Source organism: Nipponia nippon, unplaced genomic scaffold (assembly GCF_047370975.1).
Source record: "Nipponia nippon isolate SJK-2023a ecotype South Korea unplaced genomic scaffold, ASM4737097v1 scaffold_2, whole genome shotgun sequence".
In the NCBI taxonomy this organism is placed as follows: Eukaryota; Metazoa; Chordata; class Aves; order Pelecaniformes; family Threskiornithidae; genus Nipponia; species Nipponia nippon.
Window position 1 is genome coordinate 9,044,584 of NW_028262336.1, and position 18,408 is coordinate 9,062,991.

Consider the following 18,408-nt stretch of genomic DNA (forward strand, 5'->3'; position numbering starts at 1 on the left):
AAGCAGACCTAATCAGATCAGGTTGCTCAGGGCCACGTCCAGCTGAGTCTTGAACACCTCTAAGGACATACATTCCATAGCATCTCTGGGTAACCTGTTCCAGTATTTATCATCCTTGTGGTTTAAAAAAAAAAAAAAAAAAAAAAAAAAAAGACCTAATATCTAACTGGAATTTCCATGTTCCAACTTGTGCCCAGTGCCTCTCGTCATTGCTGTGCACTTCTGCAGAAAATCTGCCTTCTTTGTATCCTCTGGTCAGGTAGCTGTGGACAATGTTAGACCATCTTTGTCATCACAGATTACATAAAACAACAACGCTCCTAGCTGCAAAATCCACATTAATGAATACTCTGAATGATGAAAATAGGTGCCATATAGACCATGCCCTTAAAAAGGGCAACAAAGAATTCCTTATTAAAAGAGGGTAAGCTAAAAGCACTGCACAGTTTTGTCATTTGGAACTGAAGTTCCCCAATTAAATATTTCTTTTCAAAATATTAATATGCCTACACTCTGTACACAAGTCTAACATTACTGCAGAAAAATCAACATGCAGCAGTTAACTTTGCAAAACAGATACATGCACGTCTATCTACAAAAGTAGCCTAACTCATAAGCTTTCAACTTACGCTCACAGGATCTCTTTGCTCAGACAGCTTCCAAAAAAGATGAACAAAAGCAATGTTAGTCTTACCTACAAACCAACATTTATTACGCTGAGATCCACTGGCACATTTTTAGGGATAAGCAATCAGAAAAGTTTCATCAGTACAATTCCTGTTCCAGTCCTAACACTCTCCTTAACCTGAGTTTCTCTGCCCCCAGGCTATCAATTCTGTTCATTTCAAAGCCATTCTGTTGGTTCAAGGAAGCAAATGAAGAGCAGAAGCAATCATTTCATTTTGAAATGCTACTTTTTTAACTTACAAAGACACTGTTTAATATAGAAATGGTACATTTTTCTTATTTTGACTATGACACTTGATAGATAGGATGAATAAAGCTTGTTATTTTAAGCCTTATTATCAAGGCTTATTACTTTATCAATAACCAGAAACTAGTAATTGATTCCACCTTATTAAGTTTTGAAGTTAGCAACTCTTTTCAACTCCCACTGTAACGGAGAGAGTAGATGTGACAGCATGGTAAGCACAACCTGTTCTATGACTTGCAATAATTTAAAAAAGAAGAAACGACATCACCAAAGAAAGATCCAGACGACCTAAATTCCATCTAATTTCTGGTGTCTAGTAAGAGAGCGGGATGCCTCTGAGGAAGATCTATGTGTTGAAGAGGAAGCCACCTTATGTCAGCCAACAGCAAACACAGAATTTCAATTAAGTCTCTCTGGGAAATAAACCAGAACAAGCTGTAACAAGCTAAGTTCAAGGCCAAAAAAAAAAACCCCAAACTTATTTTCATGTAACCCTCCGTACTGTATTTTCTAGCTTCTCTTGATCCTGAAAGAAATCTTTTCAGCCACTACAATCACAACACAAAAACTTGGTCCATATACTTATTTTCAGAAATCGCATTTAACAACCCGGAGTTGTCAAGTGGACATTCTGCCACCAGCTGTCATGTGCTAGAAGAATAATCTGTTGGAATTCCAACTTCACTACTTGCCCAACTCAGAATAAAGATGCTTTCGAGAGATTTTTAAATAAATTCCTTTTTGTCTATGCCTTTAAAATGCTTTTATTTGAAAGATGGGAACTTTTTTTAGGCATATCAAGATTCTTAACAGACTGCACACAACAAATAAGATAGCATAAATTATAATTCTCCTCCGTACTTCTTTCATATCACAGGGCAATTTTGGAAATTTCATTTGTAATAGAAATCGACCACAAAAGGAGTACAAATATCTGAAACATCCAGTAGGAAACACCCTCAATACCGGTGTTTGGCTGAAGGCAGTAACTCACTAAGACCTCCCTAGCAAGAGGTGTACTGTATGGGCCCAGGGTCAACCCCATCCTTCCCAGTGCCCTTTCTCACAGCAGTCTTTCAGGATTACTGAGACCTCTTCCTTCAGTTGCAACACATATTTAGTTTTACTAACGCTAATCTGAAATATGCTCTCTGTTTTAAACGGACATAAACCAAACAGATACTTCTCAGAGAAACTTGTTAGAGCATATTACAAAACTAGACAGTTTTTAAAACTTCCTTTACCAATTCCTCTCTAGTGATCACTACAGTTCAAAACTGAGTTAATGAGCTGTAGCTCGCTATTACTTCAGGAGCAATAAGGACAATGCAGAGGTAAAGATGTAGTTATCAGCAATTTCAGCTTCTACATATCTACATAAAGCAATGTACAAAAAGGAATTTACTACTCGTACGCTGCCATCTCTCACTTGTTTTCAGGTCATTCAAGCACTTCTTTGAAGTTACACTTCCATCCTTTTCACTATCTCCCTCACAAGGCTCCTCACACACATTGGTTTAAAATTATTTTTTATTGGACTAAGTATAGTAACTATCCTTATCTTTAGGGTACAAAGCTGAGAAGAGCCTGGATTTAAACTCAGGATCTCACTTCAGTGGTCCAATCACCACTTCCAGCTTGCACTCCGCAGCTCATTTCCCATTATTTGTTAAAATGGCAAATAAAACTGAAAACAAGGAAGCAAACTGTTGATGGAGAATAACCAAGTCTGCAGCTCTGATAGAAAAGGGAACAGGAGTTAAACTTCTGAAAACTTCTTTGGACAGAGTTCGAACAACCTGTCCCTGGCTCCTGTCGTAAGATATTAATTTTTCTTTTAAATCTTAGAAAATTCCACTCCTTTCTTTGCCCAGTCAGTAAACTTAGTTGTGTTTAAAGGTCAAATACGTGTGCTAAAATTTAATTTAAATAAAATTCAACATCAAACAACTCAATGTTTTTGAAGGATAGGGACAGAACAAAGCCTATTCATTATTTTCAGTGCATAATGCCCCCTGAAACTCCTTCAAGTTGAACCATTTTTGATAGATATTCCTTTTCAAATCAACAGCACACAAACCACAAAACTTAAAAGGACATTGTGTCCATGAAAAAACTCCTTTTTAATAAAACAACCTCAAACCCTTATTTCAATTTTGATTATGGATCCCTTATTTGCACTGGGATAAAGCTTGATTTGGATCTGATGTAATTACAATCTCCAGGGCATTGTTCCCCTGGCTTTACTCTCAGAGCTAGTTGTTTGTTGTTGTTTTTCCAGACTGGCCTGGCATGTCTTTTTCTGAGCTGATGCAACTCCACCTGGACAGAGCTGATGAGACAGTGACTGCATCTTGCCCAGAAGAGCTGGTCTTTCCAATCCTGGCTCCTTCTCCTGTCCAAGGAAATAGGTCCAAGGCAACTCCACCCAGGCTAGGCTATGAAAAAAACCTGTATCTTTTCCAAAGAACCTGACAGATTCTGCATAAAGATATTCAATAAAGGCGTGTACAAGACTAGGGAGCAAGAAAAGTCTGACAAGTTTTCTAGGTCTAACTCCCTTTCAAGCCTTCAAAGAGCACCAGCTAACGCAAACACCAAAAGAGAAATGTCGTCTTCGGACATGGCCACATATAAGGTAGTCATATTTTAGAGCTGATCAGCTGAATAAAAACATGGACTTTCTTTAACAGCTCCTCAACAGGGAAAGCTCAACAAGATATTAAGAACTTAAGCAGGAGAGGAATTCAGAAGCTGTTGGTCTGGCTCTGCCCACAAATTACAAACAGATCGAAGTGATCGGTATTAAAGACTGTGGATCTTAATGCAACAAGTTTCTTAAGAACATGTTCATTCGCAAGCAGTGCTTAGCATTACTACTGCCATTACCTGTTCAATGGCAGGCAGCGTTTAGCATCACCACTCCTTTAATCCATTTCTCATCTACAAATACCAATGCATTTTTGAAGAATCAAAAATCAAAGGCTTAATAAAAAACAGTACCTGGAACTACAATTCCATTTGCTTCTGAGAGAAGAGTGAAGATACTACACTTCACAATCCATGATTTTATCATTCATTACCGAATGCACAGATAATCCGCTACATGGATTGATGCGTGCCCAGACTGCAGTGAGGTTCTCACATTGTAGCAGTCATTTTGAAGTCTGTTCCTTACATGTTATCACCATGTCTTACATCAGAATACATAACTTTGGGTTTTTTTCAATACATACCCTTTGCATTGATTTGCTGTGTGACTACTCATCTGGGGAACTTTTGAAATACTTTGGGAGAATAGGAGTCAGATTTAAAAGAAGAATACGAAGTAACTGATGACAATAAAGTATCATATCTACTGTGTTAGAATAAGGCAGCTTTGAATTAATGTTAAGAAAAACCCCAAACGGTATTAAATTGATATTTGCATGTTTTTCTATATCCGTAGAACAAAATAGGTAGTCATATACTAAAATCCTCCTTCTGTGATAAGTATTATCTCACTTGCCATATTCCAAGCAGTTGGAAGAACAAGTCTTTAGCTCACTATTCTGTAATACTGACTTAGATGTTTTCATAGCTAATTTTGTTTTACCTCCTTCTCTGATTCAGCACACAGTTATTTTTAAGGACAAAACTGCTTAAAGATAGTATTATTTAGATAGCTAGCAGGGTTTGCAAGCTATACTGACAGAATAAATTTGAAACCAGCATGTACTTCCAACTCTTAAGTTGTAAACTAATCTGTAAGTCTGAGAATCACCAACATATCTAGGTATGTTTCAAGATTGTTGCCTTCTCTATTGCAAATCTGAAGAGTTGGCACCCAGTCCTTTTATGCACTAGTCCTCACTTCTAAAAAGATTTCTTATCGCTAGTAAGCCAGTGCATAGAGCACTATGAAGTAGACCAACTTGATAAAATCCAGGAAAAAAGTAAGGTCAATGACTAGAGGTACAGAGTACGTTACCCAGGAAAAAAGCCTAAATACGAATCATCCAGCTTAGCGGAAAAGTACACAGATAGATATGAAGACAGTATCCAAATATATAAAACAAAAAAACAAAGCCCTGAGGGAAAGCGATATGAACAAGTTCTGCTCCATATCTGTGAAGAGCATAAGTGTCATAAACTGTAGCAAGGAAGATAGCTGGAAAACTGATAAAGGCAGTGAAGCTCTGGAACAAGCTGCTTCAGGAATAAGCACAAGGGGGTCAAAACGATTTCAAGAAGTCCATTTCAGCCCTGTGTTTCTTTGTAGAGATGAATACGTTTCCACTTGAAGGCTACTGGTTTTTCTCCTGCACCTCTAAGTATACACCATAAAGCCTCGAGAAGGGTTACTCTCCTCAATGCTACGCTTGAATTCCAACATCCTACTTCCTATCTCTAACATGTACATATTGAAAATGCAATTAAGCGTGATCTCTTCAGTTTATAGATAAGCATAAGACAACTGGAGGGAGAGGCAAGATTAATTTGTCATGTGAGAACAGAAAAATATCTCAGTGCAACTGCATGAGTAAAGGCAAGAAAGAGCATCCAGAAAACTGCAAGCTGTTCAGCCTAACCTTGGTCACTAGGAACAGACGGTCACGCCTATGCACATGAGGAACAAGAAGGTGATTGGGAACAGCCAGCACAAATTTACCAAGGCCAGACTGCGTCTGACCAACCCCGCTGCCTTCTGTAATGCTATTACTGGCTTTACATACAAGGGGAAAGTGGTGAATGTCATTTACTTCGACTTTGACACAATCTCCATGGGTATCTTTCCAGCCAAACTGGAGAAATGCAGACTGGATGGGTAGATCACAAGGTAAATGGAAAACTGGGCTCAAAGAATAGCAGTCAGTGCTTAAAAGTCCAAAGTCCCCATTGATATTCTTTCTGGTTCTCAAGCAATATCCACAGTAATTCCTAAACTCATTTCAGTGAGGGAGAATGTCTTGTGATTTCTGTACACTTGTGAAAGAACTTGGGTTGGGCAAATAAAAGAAGAAGAGTTGTACATAATAATCTGCCTTCAAAATGAAGGGATACAAACTAGATTGAGACACCCATTCAGAAATAGGTCCCCTTCAAGCTACCTTCCTGAATCATCTTTACAGAATGGCAGTGCAATTAGTGACACAGATGCTGCTGCACTCCTGATACATCAGTGAATTTGAATGGTTTGTTCCTCTGTGAAGATTTAAGTAAACACACCCATGCCCATCTCGTGAGAACAACAGTCCAGTTTGTGGTTTAGTTCACAGGTTCTCAGAAGATCAAATAGAAGATATCTAAAAAATAAGATATCCTTGAACAGAAACAAGTATTGCATCAGAAGGTAATATAATAATCTATTTCTAGTAGAAACATCTAGAAACAGAAAAGTACAATCTGCCCATCACATTGAGATTGCATATGTAGGGACCGTGCCCATGAGAGCACAGAATATTTAACAATTCTTCAATGTATGCAAGCTTGTAAGAATGTACTTAGTACCTTACTACTGATTAATGGGATTTGATTTCTATTTATAAATCCCCCATTATGCTGTGCATAGTTGAAACAGGCCTCTTTAAAATAATATGCATCAAAAGATGAAAAACGAATGGGATCATCCCTTCTCTGCAAGTCACGATGGCTTTTCACTTCCAACATTGCAACCATCATCTGATCACACAAAATATCCGAGTTCTCTGCTCAAAATCTTCTTCTAACATCCAAGACACAGTGCAAGGATTAATAGCTTTGGATGTGCACTTGGCAATGCTGCTAGCAATATTCTGTGTTTTAACTTTGGAATAAGTTCCCCACTTTTCAGTCAGACAGCTGATAAAGCAATTAAATATCTGAAGCATACATAAGAATTCTTAGGTGTTGCTATATTTCACATACTAAATTCAGAAAGAATAAGCAAACTTCCATCAGTTAACAAACCCAGTAATCAAATAGGAAATGCTGTTATGCTTTGAGAACTGCAATTTAGTCTTGTCAATGCATTCAAGTCTATCAGCAAAGCTTTTAACTGGTTATTCCCTTTCAGTTTAGAAAGCTATAGACAAAAACAAAAAAAAAAGGAAAAAAAAAAGGAAAAAAAAAAAAAGAAAAAATTGCTCAGTGTTTCCAACAGAGCAGTCAAAATAAAGTGGTTTCACTTATGTTCTTGGTCTCCAAACTGAACATTCTCACACATGTCTGTGACACTAGCTGGATACAGCTGAGGACTATAAGGGTTGATTCCAACTGCATACAGTTTTTCCAGCTGGAAAATGTATCTCATTTTGCACCATTAGATGAGACGGATCTCAAGACTGATGACCTAGCTTCTTATTAAAAAAAAAAAGAAAAAAAAGTAACAGATTAAGAAAAATCACAGGTCACCCTTTGTATCTTCTATATTGTTCCACATTCTGAGTTTACAGAGATCAAAGGAAAGCTTCTACAGTTCAAGCAAATGTCTGAAGAAAGAAGCAACACGCTTCCAGTAAGTCTTTAATTAAAGAGTGTGAAAATAAGAACCACTAATAAGGTAAATACATGATGATTTTAGGAAGTAATACTGAATTCCTAAATTTGGCAGAAATTCTTTTTTTCAGCACTATGAACACCTTGTGAAGCAGAAGCCTTGTTAACTTGTCTTAAGAAAACTAAAATACAAAGTAAATTCTTCTAGATCAATGGATTAGAGAAAAAAAATGGAAAACCAATGTATTTCTAGTAAGTATACAACATGTAAAATAAAACTGTGTGTATGATTAAGGGAGTATAAGATAAGTCACAAATACTTATTTTTGCTACTAACAAAGTGTTTCATCTGTTCTCCCTCCTATTTCCCTTCCTACCCAGGATATGACATACAATATAGAGTTTACATTCTCTGACTGTATTTCCAAATTCTATGTCCCTTGCATCACCTGCTCCATTTTCACCACATTGCCTTTTATCTACAGAGCTGGAAGAAAGCAGCGGGGTATAATCTCTATTTCTAACCCATCTTTCCATGTCCATGTGCTGGTTTGGGCTGGAATAAAGTTAATTTTCTTCATAGCAGCTAGTATGGGGCTATGCTTTGGATTTGCGCTGGAAACAGTGTTAATAACACAGGGATGTTTTAGTTACTGCTGAGCAGGGCTTACACAGACTCAAGGCCTTTTCTGCCTCTCACCCCACCCCACCAGCGAGGAGGCTGGGGGTGCACAAGGCAAAGCTGGGAGGGGGCACAGCTGGGACAGCCGACCCCAACTGACCACAGGGATATCCCACACCCTATGATGTCCTGATCGGCATATAAAGCTGGGGGAAGAAGGAAGGGAGAGGATGTTCAGAGTTATGGCGTTTTATCTTCCCAAGTCACTGTTACGCACAATGGAGCCCTGCTTTCCTGGGGATGGCTGAACACTGGCCTGCCATGGGAAGCAGTGAATGAATTCCTTGGTTTGCCTTGCTGGCATGCACAGTTTTTGCCTTAGTTATTAAACTGTCTTTATCGCAACCCACGAGTTTTCTCACTTTTTGCCTTCTGCTTCTCTCCCCCATCCCACGGGGGGAGAGTGAGTGAGCAGCTGTGTGGTGCTTAGCTGCCGGCTAGGGTTAAACCACAACAGTCCACAGTGAGGTTTTGGGTTTTTTTTTGTTGTTGGTTTGTTTTGGTTTTTTTAATTCTCCATCCAATGTTTATTGAAACAAGAACAACAATGCCAATAAAGAAAACACTATCAGCTACGCAAAAGGAAGGCTTATGCTAATTTTGGGGCAGGATAGGGGCATGTATACCTATGCACAGACCCATCACCTAGGCAATGTGTGTACGACTGACTTTGCATTTTTACTTGTACTTCACTCAGGCATGTATCCAATTGTTCATGAAGAATTTATGGTATGTAGAAAGTTATGTCTCTCTCATCACTGATCTTGTAACCTCGTGTGCAGAAGATTACATTAATTCCCAAGGAATGTTCTCTGACTTAAGAGTATATTAAATACATAAATATTGCTTCACGACTTGACAGAGTTTTAAAATGAGATGATCTTTCCCAAGCCAGTTTTGTTTGACAACTGACAAGTGTTCTAACACTGCAAAAGCAAATTAACGGGAAAAAAAAAATTCTAGAAAAGCCAGGTCATGGGAAAAAAAAAATAAATTCACAGTTCCTGAGATTTCTGCACTGTAATAGGGCCTAAATAAGAGTATCCATTTCCTTTGTGTGATGGAGCATCTGTGATTTTTCTTCATCCTTAATGCTATGAACAACCTTACATTCCCTTCAAATAAATATACTAATTGCATATGATGTCCATTTCTAATTTCTGTAAGTATTTCCAAGTGGAAAGGGAATACAACAAACATCTGTTACCTTATTGAGAAACTTTGCTTTCTAAGAATCCATTACTGCACGTTAACAACATACTAATGCTATTATCAGCTGCTATTTGACCATGTTACTAAAACTGGGAGAGTACAGGGGATTGATAAAAGCCTGGAAGTTTTTGACACAAAGCAGTTACCAAAAACGAACTAGATCACACGATTTTGAGTGTGCGTGCATGCACACACCTCTGTGTGCTAGAGTCTGTGTGAAATCACCCTCATGACTTGCTTACTTGTGTGCAATTTTAGTCCAAGTATAAATCTTCCATTGGGGCAAAAAAAAAAAAATATCACAAAATCTGTCCAAAATTCAAAACAAGTTCCTTAGCTCAAAAAGTTTGCATAATCAGTGTTTTAATCCTTTAAAAAAAAAAAAAAAAACAAAACAAAACTCATCTGTGATGTTTATACAAAGACTTGATAAACAGACAACATAAATGAACTACTACACCATCACCAGTTGAGTCACAACAGATTTATCACCTACTAAGGAGCACTGAATAATCGACACGAGCAGGGAGACATTTTTATTAGAATTGCCTTCCTCATAATTAAAACAAAAAGCAGGAAGAAATGCTGAGGAGACGCAATATTTATGCTTGTCATAGCATAGGTAAAAGCTGGTTCTCATCAGTAAGGGAGCAAATAACGGGCTACCAGTGTGGAGCGATTTCATAGTCATGTCCACAACAGTAAATAGCTGTTATTAAGTTTTATGACAAAGGAAGGAGACCTCCTGATCTAAGCTGAATGTGCAACCCCCTCACTTTTACCTGAGACAGCTCTTAATCAAAGAGAATTCATGGTGCTCAAACCTGACCGCAGCCATTTCCATAACCGTGTAACAAGCTATGCTTCAGCGTACACTGCGCTATAAATAAGAACTGTGCCCTGCCATTTAATCCAACCACTTCAGTGTTTGTGTGAGCTAGAGATAATGGAACTCTGCCAAAATTTCCAGGTCAGACAATACAGTTTTCTCCCTGTTATTTGTATCCCAAAGCTCAATTTCTTACCAACTTTCATAATATTGTGCCCATTCCTTTATTTCCAGCATATGCTTGCACATGTTGTACACACACACTGAGATTTAAAAAGAAAAGCGGTAAGTGATAAGGTCCAAAGTCTTACATTTTTCTCGCTGTGCATTTTTCTTGTTCATGTATAGGCTTGAACTGTGGTAATGAGGGAATCAAAACTGCCAGAAAATGTTTTCACTTCAAAGTCAGAAAACAACCTTCTGGGACATCTGAAGTTTACATATTTGTGTTTTTGAACCAACCACAACTTCATGTGTTCTAAAATGATTCCAGACTTCTACATCATAGAAAGAAAAATTAAAGTGAATAATGAATATAAAACAGAGGCAAGCAGCTGACAAAAGGAGAAAAGATTTTTCCCTATGCAAGTTCAAAAATAATATTATCCCACATACACTGCCAGTCCTCTAAAATTGGCCAGGTTCCCAAAGCATTAATTATGTAAACTCATATCAAGTACTCTGTGGCCATTTATAGATTCATAAACTAATGTCACAACTGCTGGTGATAGGAAAGAATATTGCAATCTCTTACTGCTTTATTGAATCATGCTTTTCCTGAGCAGACTTCAAGAATAATGCAAAAACTCAGAACTATACAAAAATGCAGAAATAACCCTACAAAAGAAATACACTCACACTTTGAGAATTTGTTTTGCCATTGACTCACCAGCTTGAATGGTAAGACTGAATTACAATCCCTTATTAAGTACGGACAGTAACACTCTAGCATTAGCACACTGCACACACACAAATAAATAAAAATCAAGTCACACACAAAGGTTTACGTACTTCATTATGATGGGTTTTACTGAAGTGTATTTATTCACATGGAGCCCTGCTGCCTTGACACATTTATTCAAGGTAAACAGGACTTGTGTAAAAACCATGGCTACAATTAGCTTAAGAAAAAATTGCGGATTCACTTGCCTTACTTATTTTTCTTTCAAAAAACAGTCTAAATAATATTAAACCATTACAGAGTGATGGATCTCAGCAACACCTCTGAAATATTTTACAAAACAGAGGTTAGATTTTGTCTACCAACCTCTGAACAAGTGCAGCAAATGCTCCCCTCCAGACTGGGAGAAGACTAGCTTTCTTCTAATAAAAAAAAGCATTCCCTACCTCCCTGCCTTTAGTATCTCCAGTAGCTAGTGCCTCAACTCTTTACCAGCACTTTATTCAGCAACTCTGAAGTGGTGAAGACTGTGATATTCTTAATGTGACCATCCTTACGTAACCTTGCCTGGATATCTGCACGTTCTGACGACATCACTTTGGTTAAGCAATGAGTGCAAAAACATTTAATTCTGGTGACCATAACTACAATCACAACTTCACCAACAGTAGAAATTCACTCAGTGGTTCAAAACTTGACCTGTTTTTTCTTCACCTTGACACGAGCACACTGGTTTGCTCAAGTGGGGAGGCTTAGGGTTGATTTAGCCAGAGCATAATGGCATGTGATTGGTATGTTTTGAGGGACAGCTGTGCTGGGAAAGTTGGCCCAGGCCTTGCCCACACAAAGGTTTGATTCATGATGCTGCTAGTAGTAATTTTCATGAACACTATCCTCACAGCAAAATAAGACAAATACATATTTCATAAAGCAAACCTGTATAACATACATGTTGGCCTGTATTGTATAAACCCAATTTCTAACTAAGGGCATTTGAATTAAGGCCTGTCAGGCAAGCTTGGGTGGCATCTGGCCTGCTTCTGGCTGCCTTCTTCCACTTGGGAGCAAGCTACAGACTGGGCTGTTTTGCTAATGGCACCTATTTTAGGCCACTGCCTTCCCAGAACACTAATAACTGCCTCTCTTCACACCAAGTTTTTATGTGACATCGCTGCACAATCCATGCCAGTGAGTAAGTCTCTGACCATCTCCTGCAAAAGGCAGTAGTCAAGAACACTCCACAGCAACAAACTTATCCTGCTTACCAACAATTTCAAGTCTGCACTTGAATTTCCCCAAGGAAAAGAAATCCACTAGGAGCTGTATGAACAGTTCTGACGATGGCAGGTCACTGCTAGCCATTTTTTCCCCCTGGGGCAGAGCTTTCTGTTTGCACATGCAATGTGTGGTACACACCCGGTAAGTCCCAACACTCCAAAGAAGCCTCAGACCCATCGACTGTTCACAGTACCACCAGCCAATAGATACACAGACTATACTTATCCATATACAGTACATCTGTCCAAAGAGCAGCAGCAGGATTTAGCCTATAGCTCTCCCCTCAAGTGAGTTATGTAGCTTGTCCTGCTGGAATGGCTAGACAGAAAAGATTATATGGAGGAGGACTGAAAAAAAAAAATTTCAAAAAAAAGATACTTGGGAACATTGAAGTTAAAATGAAGAGGTGGAAGGTTATACAGATTACCCGGCAGTGAGATCATTTTAGAGGCATTCATATGCTATGGAATTTAATCCTGGCAGAATCCACCCATATGTATCATCACTACTGTCACACCGGTGCCTGTGCCAGTATAAAAATGGAATTCTGGTATTACAGATTATCTCTGAACTCGGAAGCCTGACGCTCAATACCAGGTTTTGATATGTTTTTGTGTGATCCTAGGACACAACCGTCTGCATGATAAGATAATTTTGATTAAATAAGCTGCTATAATAGCGACATTCTTATGGGTTGTTTTCATTTTCAGCAAAGAACGAGCCAAATTTGCCATGACATATCTACTGACTGAAAACCCTAGCCACTCAATTATACCAGATAAAGGATCCCTTTGAAATTTCTCATAGGACTTTATTGTCATTTATGTGCCATTAAACATAAATATTTCACACAAATCAAATTAATTTTGCACTTCTCTTTCCAGACACTAAAAAATAAAAAAATTCAATAGTTTAGTCCAAACTGGCCTTCATTCATTGGAATATGTTTTTTGAAGGTTAATGCATTGTGTATTTTGAAAAATGGTTCCCAGAAAGATGTTTTGTAAACCATGGAGAAAGTAACATATAAACCACATGTCATTTCACTCCTTTTGTGATATTTTGATACGCCAGCTTCATTTTATGCTAAAAAAACCCCCTAACTTTCAGGAGACTTCTCCCGGTCTTACAATTTCTGCCCTGCTATCCTACAGCTACCAAAGGGGTGCTGTTGGGGGGGGGGGGGGGGCACAAAAGTTTAAAGATTAAGGTTTGGTTGTTGCAATACAGTGACTGCGATACACTGAAATAACTCAACATTGTTTTAACTGCTTGACACCAGTAAGTGGAAACACATGCTGAGTTTAACCTCTGGTTAGAAAGAAGTATTACATAACATAGCATAGCCAGCAAATTTAGCTATGAATAAAATTAGCCCATTCCTTTCACAAGTGTCAACGGTAAGTTTGAAAGTATACTGTAAATACAGCATTCACTCTCAAATGTCTGTCAGTCATAATTACCATAAATACAAATCTTAGCTAGAAGTTATCTACAATATTTTCTTACATTCCTGTATACTTACCAAACAACAACAAAAAAAAACTTAGAGTAAAACTATTATTTTTCCCCACTTATCCCCACAGTTGACAACTGTGGAAACAAGAAAGTATTGGATCACGTTTTCCCTACGTGAGTCTGCAAATCAGGCTCTTTCACATAGTCCCATAAGGAATGTCAAGTCTGCACTCTTTTTCCCTAAGAAGGCAGCAACCAGAAGAAAGGTGAATTAAGGTTTCCTGAGCCCTTCCTGGAAAGCAGAACAGGACAGGCCTGAATCCTGGAAAGTAGAACAAGGATGGGCCTGAATTCCAATCTACCTGATGGATATTCAAATAACAGGAAAACCACAGAAGTCAGAAACATGGGACACACACACACACACAAACCAAAATAAAAACATTCAGACTCTTCTTTTTTAAAAACTTCATAAAGCTCTAAGTTTATAAGAAGGGATCAACCCCAAATTCTTTTCAGCTCTAACAAAGAAAAACAGAACATGGAGATACACAAAAGCTATTAGAAACAGAAATTATAGTGAAAAAAAGTGCATTTCTATGCACATCTGCGTTGTAGCTGGAAAGTCAACTGGCAAAATCAAAAACATGAAATGCTGTTTTACCAAACACTAAGAACTTCCATAACTGTTGCCTTCAACAACATTTGTATGAGGTCCAGCTGGAAAGATGCCAGTGAAACACAGTTTATAACGCAGTACAATCTTGTGGATTATGTCCTGTAACTTGTTTATTCTTGGTTCTGTGGCTTTTCTTTTTCACCTCCCTCTCAGATTCAGGATGCTCTGGTTACCAACTCCTTCTCTAAAGACAAGACTTTTTGTCTGTACTCAATTCCTGTCTAGAGAGATGATGCTGCATTCTTCAAGGATGGAATGTTTCTGTTACATAGAACCATAACAATTAGAGAAAGTATTATAACTGAGTTATAACAAGTTATAACAGACACCTATGCATTGCAACTGTTTCCACCCATTGTTATATTTCATTTATATAATATTTCAAGTACAACAGTGTTGAACTGAAGAATTGTATGTCGGATGGCACTGGCATAGTGGTGTAAGGGAAGAGACAAAAATAAGTGGAAAATGTCCAAGTCTCTCTTCTTTCTGATGAAAAAGAAAGCTTTAGAAGCTGGACATACTTGAAGGGACAGTGGCTCAAATACTTGATGAAAGACCATCCCTAATCACACCATCATCTCCTGCCCTGCTGTTCTGTGACCCCTCACATAGTCTCCATAGGCACTGACTACAGAATTTTCTTAGCAGCTGGTCCCTCAAACAGAAACTCATGAAACAAACATAATTGTAAAAAGGACATTGCCTCCACAGTAAAACAACACCCACCAGCCTTCCCTTTCCAATTACATTGCCTTTACTTATGTCTGTAAACTCTTAATGTAGAAAGAGTCTGAATTATGACACAGCTTATAATTGCCTCATCACTTGTCATTTGCTACAATAAACGTGACAAAGAACTGCAAGAGAAAGGGTGTTCACCTGCACTTAGGGCACTGCACTAGGACAAGATATAAGTAGAGGCCTATTTTCTATACAGGCAAAACGATTATAATACAGGATACATAGAAGCAGCATAAAGTTTCCACTGGAAATTGTAACTGCTATTTCCCCAATTTTGACTCCTTTTCCTTTTTTTGACTCCATTTCCAAATTATTCCTCCAAGAGTGCCTTAATTTTTGAAGTCAAAATAATTAAAGAAAGAATTTGTTAACAAAGAACATTCTTTTGAGAACAGCAACAACATTTTCTTTTTCATTCTAGTCAAACACCCACTTGTGGAGGTGAAACTATAAAAATATATAGTAAAAGGGAGTCATGTGTCCCAGCCTCCTGGATGGCATGTTTGCACACAATCTCTCAAATAGCTCAGGAAGTCACTGACATCCAAAGGGTGTACTGGCTCTGTTCCTTTGCAGCTGCAGGAGGCAAGATGTTCTTTCCACCTTGTATCACTCAAAGGAAATCCCAGTCCACAAGACCAGGGATCAGTGTGTTTCACCTCCTGGAGAGAAGACTTGAGCACTAGAATTCCAAAGCAGTAGTGAGAATGGCAAGATTTACGCTGATAACCTGTTCACAGGAGTACCTGCACCACCAGAACGGGAGGTTGTTCTCCCTCACGTTATGAAATGGATTCCACTGTTCCCCACAGAGCAGGAGTGACTCTGCAGCCTCAGTTACATAGCTCGTGACTTGAAAAGCACAGGAATTCTCTGGAATTTAAGCTTGCTCAGCAGGGCAGAGTAGCCCTCTTGACAGAATACTACCACTACATATCTTCATTTTAAAAATACTTTAAGATCCAAATACACTCTTTGCTTATGAAAAAATTCTGTACTCCCTATCAAACAAGAGAATGTTGTAGAAAAAGACAATCCTTTGAACATTTCCAGATAATGGCTAGGCACTAAAATGCTTTTTTTTTTCTTCCAATGCAGTCCAATGGAAATAATAACCTAAGAGGCAGCTGCAAACAAAAGAATTAGACTGATTTTCAACACTGCAATGGGAGAATCTTCAAAAAGCTATTTCACTGAAGAGAAATTAAGTTTCCACCTGCAGCTTCATGCATTTGGCAAACAGAACTTCAGTTCTGCAATGTTATTTTAGGACAGGGAAAAAGTGCATCCCAGAGTTAATCTCACTGACTGCAGTGTATCAGTAGCTTTGTCTGAATTTCACAGTTAACAAATTTACAGCCACTATTCTATGGTAGCGAGCAGAAAGTCCAGTGAAACCACTTAAAAAGATAAGCACTAGAAAAGTTCCTTCCCTCAAAGTAGGCAACACATAGAAGGTTCGTCTCTGTTCAGCGTAACCCTCCCCTATGAAAACCACTACAACAGTTTACTTATAGATCGTTTTTTTGATAAAACTAAGGTCTTACAGTCTGCTTGACTTGAACAACAACTGCACATCTATCTGTTACTCACAGACTACACATTGCCCCACTACTAGCAGTATGCAGAAAACTCCACGTTGGCTCCAGAAGATGAGCTTAAAAGAAAGCCACTTCCAAAAGAACATCACCAGGGAAAGGAGAAAAAAAAAAAAAAAAAAAAAAAAGAAGAAATCTTTGAAAAAAAGTCCCTTGGGGAAGGGTAGGGGGTTGAAAAATCAGCTCTTCTCCCCAAAATACTTTTAGGTTCCCCATCTATGAAACAGAATCTCCTAGGAAGCCCTCAAAGTGCTGATTTCTTAATAAATGTTCTCATAAGGAACTAAATCACAGCTTCCTTTCTGAATGTTACTGGTTGCAGGAGACTGCAGATGTAATATGCATTACAAAGCACAGTGGACTCAGGCAAGCACTTCCACAAAGTGAGAGCAATACGTGCAGTACAGAAACAGTTGTGTAAGTGCTGTTTTAATGCCAAGGTACTACAAAGTGTTTTACTATCTAGATATAGAAATATTCTTTTCATTTTATGCTATGACTCTTCTTCCTGCAGTAATAAAATACTAGTAAAATGCCAATATTACATGGGTCACATTAGCAAGGAAGAAAAGATTCCTGCCAGCTTTGCAAATCTACTGTACTTCCAGAGTCCAGGAGAAAGGAATAGTTAAACAAATATTCACACAGGTTTGGGGGATTTTTTTCGCCCAATTTGTGGAAATTTTAATAAATCCTATTTCTTTCCCTCAAAATGCATGCAACCTGACCTACAAAATCAATTCCTATTCAATTGTTAAGGATTATAAAGGGAAAGCATAAAAGTTCTTTCAAGACAGAACTGAAATCTTCCACCAACAGCACAAGGTGCTTCTAAGACACATTTTCTTTAAGATCTTAAACCACAAACCTGCACAAGGCTGTCTAAATCATTATAAAATCATTAAATACAGTTACTTTGTTTCACGGTACTTCTCACTAGAGTCATGAGATCCCGTAAAAACATTTGAGCTTAATTCAAGAGCTTTAAAGTTACGCTCTTGTACCTGGACCTTGCCCTGTTGACTGCTCTTCTTTCATCTTTTCCATTATCTTTAATCATTCCTAACACGTTGAAAGCGAATTTCCATGGCAAAACACAAACATTAAAAAACAAAAAGCCCCACAACAGAAAAACAAACAAAAACCCAGAAAGTTGTCATAGCTACTTGCCTCTTGGCAATTTCTGAGCATTTCCCAGGTTTAGTGCAATATATCCACAGAAGAGAAGAAAGACCAATCTTGACATCATGGTCACAAACCCAACCTCGCACTGGGAATGATTCTGACAGGTATCACACAAAAGTACTGCAGCTGCATTTAAGTGAACTGTTCTCTCTGTGACAAGAGGCAGCAACACTTTGACACAAGCTTAGTTTACACAGTGGGAGGAGACAGGATGACATCATTCACTCCCACTGGAAACGGAGAATTAGCATTAAAAAAAATTTATCAGGCTCCCCCTACAATAATCTTCTGGGGTTTGTTACAAGGTCTTTCCACCTCTCAAGATAAGAGATTACCATCTGATCACTGAAATTTCATGCAAATAAAACCAGGAATATCAAAACTTCTATTAACTGAAAACTGATCTGAGAGACATTTTCAGTGTTTTATCCAAGAAAGCTGGACTTAAAATG

The 18,408-nt window shown here is 38.2% G+C and overlaps 1 protein-coding gene across 19 annotated transcripts in view; it reads right to left on the reverse strand.

Annotated features, from left to right (window-relative positions):
* ABI3BP (ABI family member 3 binding protein) overlaps nt 1–18,097 on the reverse strand; it is a 164,467-nt gene extending 146,370 nt beyond the window's left edge. For all 19 annotated transcript variants that reach the window (XM_087756354.1, XM_087756348.1, XM_087756351.1 and 16 more), the window contains exon 1: nt 17,942–18,097. In XM_087756354.1, the coding sequence (XP_087612480.1) occupies nt 17,942–18,020 (79 nt within the window). In that variant the 5' untranslated portion in view covers nt 18,021–18,097. The remainder of the gene's footprint in view (nt 1–17,941) is intronic.
* Nucleotides 18,098–18,408: the final 311 nt, after the last annotated feature.